The following is a 6,000-nucleotide window of genomic DNA, read 5'->3' on the forward strand; positions in this document are numbered from 1 at the left end:
AGTTGAGGAAGTAATTCCACAGCTTCTGAGAAACTTGGCTCAGGAAAAGAAGGGCCACTCCCACCCACTCTAGGGCTCCCTGGGGAAAGCAAGCTGCATTCTGGTGAACCCTGAAGAAACACTGCCAAGGACAGAGTGAGACCTAGAGTCCAGGCCTCCAGGCAGAAGGGGCAGACTGTGTCACTGCCTGGGATAGTCAGTGCCCAGGAGACAGGCTTCATGTTCCTTTGGTAATTTGTCAAATTGACACTGCATGACAGAGCCCATGTGGAGGTCAGGAGATGACCCGTGGGAGCCAGTTTTCTCCTCCTACTGTGTGAAACCCAGGGGTCAAACTCAGCTTGTCGGGTGGCAGCAAGAGCCCTTCCACACTGAGCCTCTGTGGTGGTGTGGAGTGATGCTGTGTTCTCCATGAGCATGTGTGATTGCTCTCCTGCCTCCCCAAATGGCTCCCACTGTACAACCCATCTGAGGCTGGCAGGGCTAGAGAGCAAATCCAACGCAGTCTTTCTCTCGTCCAGGTGAAGACCTACATCCCCAAGGTGCCGAAGCATTCCCTGGTCCCCCATCACCTCGACATGATCACAGACAGTCCTCCATCGAGTCTTATGCCGGAGCCCGAGCACTCCACTGAGGACACCTCTCACGAGGCACTGTTTGCCAATGAGGGCCCAGAAGGCCCTTCCCTAACTCACCGGGCCTTTGTGCCGATGCCTCCCATCTGTTCCGACTCCACCGTTCACAGTGAGGCAGTGTCCCACCAGAGCCGTACAGCCGGCCTCGTGAGCTCAGAGCACCCATCAGATGATGACGCCAAGAGTACGGAGTCCATCTTCCTGACCCAGGTGCCAGCCCCCAGCTGCCTCCACCCCCACTGCAGTGCCCACAGGTTCCTGTAGCCCCTGAGCAACCTGCACTGCTGTGGACTGCCCAGGGCAGGCAGGAAACCCCAGAGGAAGTGCAGCTCTCAGGAAGCCTTCAGAGAGGCTACTCGGGACCCGATGTCCTGTGGCATGGGCAGCATCTCAGAGCTCACTGGGACCTGGTGCTGGCCAGTCTGCAGAGGCTGGTCACTACCTGTCCCTCTCTGCTAAAAGGTACCCCACTCCTCACGCTTCCCTGGGGCCTGGGAACAAAGGTGGCTCAGATGCAGGTGCTTCTGCTCCAGTGGGGAATCTGGTAGGAGCAGAGCTTGCCATCAGTTCTGAGAATGGGAGAAGCCAGGGACAAGAACCTGAGAAAGGCTGCCTCCTCCTCCCAGGAGGGTATGGGAGGGCGGAATGAGCTGTACTTCTCAGGCTAGAAGAGGGACATGGTGGAATATGGGCAGAGAGAGCAGGGAATAACGGGCTGGGGAGAAACTCAAGAAGGATGTTTAGAACCATGACTATTCACTGTCAGTGCAGCAGTGTGGAGAGAGGAAATCAAGATTAAACACCCCTGATCTGAACGACTCAAATCCCTAGTGTGCAAATGCTGACTTTTATGTGCCAACATATCCACAAGAGAAAATTTTGATGAAACTTTGTTTCATACATAAAATCATTTAAGATGTATGAAATTACCTTAGGGGTATGTGTATCAGATATACATGAAGCATAAGCAAATTTTATGTATAGACTTGGGTCCAGTGCCAGGGTATCTCATCTTGTCAGGTAAATGTTCTAAAAAGCAAACACCTCTAACCCCAGGCCTTTCATGTGAGGATTGCTCAACCTCTGCAAGGCTGGGAGAGCTGGGAGGGCCCGAGAATGCCCCTACATGAAACAGGGTTTGCCATATAGCCATTTGGGTAGGTTAAAATGTCTCTGCTGTACCTCAGAGCAAGAATAAAGAGTGCCAAACAATGCCCTCAGTGTGGCACTGAAAGGTCCTTCCTAGGCCTGCTCAGAACTCTGGCCATCCACTTGTCTCTTTAATTGTGCTCTGATGTCACTCCCTGACTCCTGCTGTTGCAATCCTTCCTTGATGGCTTGCAGTCCAGCCCTCTCTCTGCCTTGTTTGGGGACAGCTCTCCTGTGTCCCTGGGACTTGGTCCAGACTAAGTCATCACTTCCTATGGTGTTTTCTGGCTGGTTCTGGGCCTCTTCTGAGAGTGCCCAGATTGGCCACGCCTCTTCCTGTTCCCACTCATTATCTAGTCTCCTGTCTGCATCCTCCATGCCTCAGCGTTATCTGTGTCAAGGCTCAGCACTGCTGGCTGTGCAGAGCCCATACTGGGATGTGGCAGGGATCAAGAGAGTGTATTTTCTTCCTGGCACAGGTGAATGAGCTGCCATCCTCCACCGCCCACAGGGAAAATTTGGAGGCAGTGAATGACCAAAGGAGACCATCAACAGCACCCAGAGAGACGAAGAGGACTCGGAGGAAGCAGACAGCTACCTCTCTGCACAGCAAGTATGACGGCTATGAAGAGCTGCTCACAGTCAAGCCTGACCCAGCGTTTTTGGAGCCAAAGGGTATGGGATTAAATGCTGGCATTAAAGGCATGTGCCACCAGGCCCTGTTCTCTGTCAGGGATTCTTAGGGCATGGTAGCATTGCTGCCCTTTGCCAAACTGCCATGGCTTTGGGGGTCATGGCTTTTTCAAAGACTGACTGGATTAGCCCAGTCACCCTGGGTGTAAAATTTACTTGCAGAAAAGGGCTAATAAGCAAAGCAAGCAGGCTCCCAAGCTCTCACAGCCCATTAAGGTCTGGTAGACCACTGCAAACCCATCCCACCTGGTTTGGGGCAGCAGAGACAGTGCCATCTCAGCTTTGATTCCATTTCTTCTGATGTGCCCCAGTATCTGTGCCTCCAAATTAGCCTGCCAAGGAGGGGCTCTCCTGAGAGTCAGCCCTTTCCATGTGACCGCCTTTAAGGGGTCACTGTGGGGCCAAAAGTCTCTCCACATTAGACTCTGAGCTCATTGGGGACATTTCACTCAATGAATGGTGGAGGTCTAGGCAAGGGAGCAGATGAGGGAGCCCTGAGAACCGCTTTCTTGGGCGTTGAAGTCCTTTTCCAAGCGCTGAGCAGGGTCAGGGGTGACATCCTGACATTGCTGCATCCTCTAGGCATCCAGAAGAACGCACAGGCCCTGCATCGCATGCTGAAGCAGCCGCTCATCTGTCGCTCCTCCAAGCCCAGGCTGGACACTTTCCAGAAACCCTACGTTCCCAAGGAGAAGAGGGTAAGCACTTCAGCCACTGGACTGTTCCTGAGCTCTGAGGACTCCGCAGGTAGTACAGACCCAGCGGTTGCTTTGGGACCCCAGGCCTGTTTCCCAGCGCTCCCTACTGCCCCCTGCCTGTCACTATGACTGTATGAAGCGACAGACCTCTTCCTTGCTTTGTGCCAGGCCGGGAGGATACCGATTCTAACCCCACGGAAGACCCGAGCGCAGCTGCTGGATGATATCCTCATTCGCATGCGGGACCCTCGGAATGTTACTGAGGCTCCACTGGGTATGGTGCCAGCTGTCCCACCGGGTGCATGTCTTAGCAGGGAGGGCGGGTGCAACGCTAGAAGGGAGCATGGTGAGCAGGGAGGGCTGTGGGAAGTGGGAATTTCTGAGCGTCCACCTGCAGCGGGCTGTAGCATGCAGGCAGGTTTCCATGTCATCAGCACCTTCGGATCTTGAACTAAGGCATGACTTCCTACTGTCGGGGCTGGACTGCTTCTACACACCAAAATACTTTCTGCCTCTCTGGGCCAGGGAAACCGGGTGATCCTGGCGCTGTCCTTTCTCATTCCTGTAGGCACTGTGTTGCAGCGGCGTGCACAGCAGCGCCTAGTGAACCAGAAGCAATACCGGGAGGCCAAGCGGCTGCTCAAGGAGTTCCGCGCACGCTACCGGCAGCTGGTACGCAGCTCGCTGCGGACTGTGTTCGCCGCCAGCCCGCCACCTAGGCCGCCCACCCGCCGTGCACTGAGCGCCGGCCAGCCCAAGTTGGGCCGCTTCCTCGAGTTCATGGACGAGTTTTGCCAGGAGCCCACGGCCAGCGACTCGAAAGAGTAGAGCTGTGCACCGCCCTCCCCAAGGGCTCTGCGCCCTGGACCGTGCCCAGCCCCGAACAGAGGGGGCTTGGGCTCCATTTCGCTCCGTGGTCAGTATGGGGAGCACAGCAGGACCTTGCCTCCGAGCCCGGCCAGGCTGCACCTGGTGGCTGGCCCAGCAGCAATAAAGAGTGGTATAGAGCAATACAATGGGTGCCAAGTATTCTCCTTGGAGGTCAGGCCAGGGCCACAGTGGTAGTGTCACTAAAGAAAAATCTTTGCTGATTCCAGCATCCCAAGAGGGCCGTGAGAACTCCACCTGAGCCAATCAGGACAGCTTCCATAAGCACCAAAGCCGCAGCAAGTAGCCAGCAAGAGGCAGGGTGGGGAGGTGGGGGTTGTAGAGGCCAGGAAACAGTTTTCCTGTGAGGAAGCCTTTTCCATTGTGAGGGTGAAAGAAGACAGAATGGTTCCTTTTGAGACCACTGCTGGTAGAAGGGAAGGGTTGGTTCCCCAGTGTCCTATAATCCATGACACAGGCTGAAGACAAGAAAGGCCATCTGGGAACCTAGGTTTCCAGTAAAGGAAGCAATCTTCCAAAGCTGACCTGGGCTGCTGCCTTCTTGGTGTGTGCCCAGGAGGGTCTGGAGAAGTCCACCAGGACTATGCTGGGTGGGACCTAAGAGTTTTCCCCGGAGGTAGCTGACCCGCAGTACCCCAGGGCCCAGGAAACACAAGGCTTCGTGATCCTCAGCAAGACAGACGCCCCCCACCCCATTCCAACTATTTGCATATTATTGAATCCAACTTCACAGACTTATGCCAAGTAGCCAGTTATGCTTCTACTAAGCTGTGATCATACCCAGGCATACATGTGATGTACCATTACTACACAGGTCACCCCAGGTGACAAAAGGTACAGTTAGCCCATTCACAGACATCTGAACAGATACAACACAGTAACCCACAGCAGTAGCCACACTCAGGGCGTTTGCTGACTAGACTGGACTTTCTGGAGTTCCAAAGCACCCATCCTTCCTTTACTGCTAGGAGAATCCTTCCTGACACTGACATTGTCGACCCAGCCGGCTGGCTCCCTTCTGGAGAACCCCCTAGGCAGCTCCCTTCAGCCAGGTGTGTCCATGCCACATATTCTCACGGATGGACCTACCTCCACCAAAAAATAACCCGTTCCAACCTAGCTTCTTGCCTCTCTTTGGCACTGTTAATGGTGTTGCTACAATGGACTGTGGAGCATGTCTGCTGGAGTTCCTCACTTCTGGCTCTGCTCTTTGTACCCCCATGGCAGCCCTTAATCAGCGTGAGGGCATCCCAGTGAGGGCACACTTATCTGGGCCAAGCACCACCACCACTCACTTCAACAGGCTGGGTACCTCTCCTTGCTAAGTTCTTCATCATTCTGAATTCCTTACCCTGGCTTCCCACCTCCTAAGCTGCTTTCAGAGAGTAGAGTTCAAGCATGGGCCGCCTTTTCCATATATATAATAAAATGTTGCAACCGGACCCCAAGAAGGAAGCCCCAATTTTGTTGCTACTCTAGTAACACTTGGTCAATGGACATGGCCCTTGACTCCTGATCCTCCTGCCTCTGCACACCCCAAGCTGGGCTCACTGGTAACTTTTAGCTTTAGTCTGTGTCCTCCAACCTTCCCAATTGTCTCTAGTTACCCTTGGAAGTTAGGCTAGGAGAGAGAACTGGCAGATGGAGCAGCAGATTGTGTTCACATCCTGCCAGAATCCCATGGTACAGTGGGTAAAATGGAAGACAGCCTGGTTCCTGGCCCAACCAATTCCAGTCCAGATAGCAACTGGAACCATAATTTGCCAAGGCCAGTGGTAGAGGTTCTCACTGTAAGGTTAGCAGAAGAGGCAACCAGCAACTTTGGAATCAGAGGGCCCCGCACCTAGACTCTAAACTGCCAGGGCTGGAGTTCCCATCTGGAAAAGGACACAAGCCACCATACCCAGTTAGAAGGGAATTAACAGTGCCCCCAACAT

At 54.0% G+C, this 6,000-nt stretch overlaps 1 protein-coding gene across 1 annotated transcript in view; it reads left to right on the forward strand.

Moving 5' to 3' along the window:
- The window catches only part of Xrra1 (X-ray radiation resistance associated 1), a 63,666-nt gene extending 59,478 nt beyond the window's left edge, over positions 1–4,188 (forward strand). Inside the window, exons 15-19 of the mRNA XM_021213559.1 lie at positions 522–845; positions 2,264–2,459; positions 3,060–3,175; positions 3,344–3,449; positions 3,744–4,188. Coding sequence (XP_021069218.1) covers positions 522–845; positions 2,264–2,459; positions 3,060–3,175; positions 3,344–3,449; positions 3,744–4,003 — 1,002 coding nt within the window. The 3' untranslated portion in view covers positions 4,004–4,188. The remainder of the gene's footprint in view (positions 1–521; positions 846–2,263; positions 2,460–3,059; positions 3,176–3,343; positions 3,450–3,743) is intronic.
- The last annotated feature ends 1,812 nt before the right edge of the window (positions 4,189–6,000 follow it).

This window comes from Mus pahari, chromosome 1 (assembly GCF_900095145.1).
Source record: "Mus pahari chromosome 1, PAHARI_EIJ_v1.1, whole genome shotgun sequence".
NCBI lineage: Eukaryota > Metazoa > Chordata > Mammalia > Rodentia > Muridae > Mus > Mus pahari.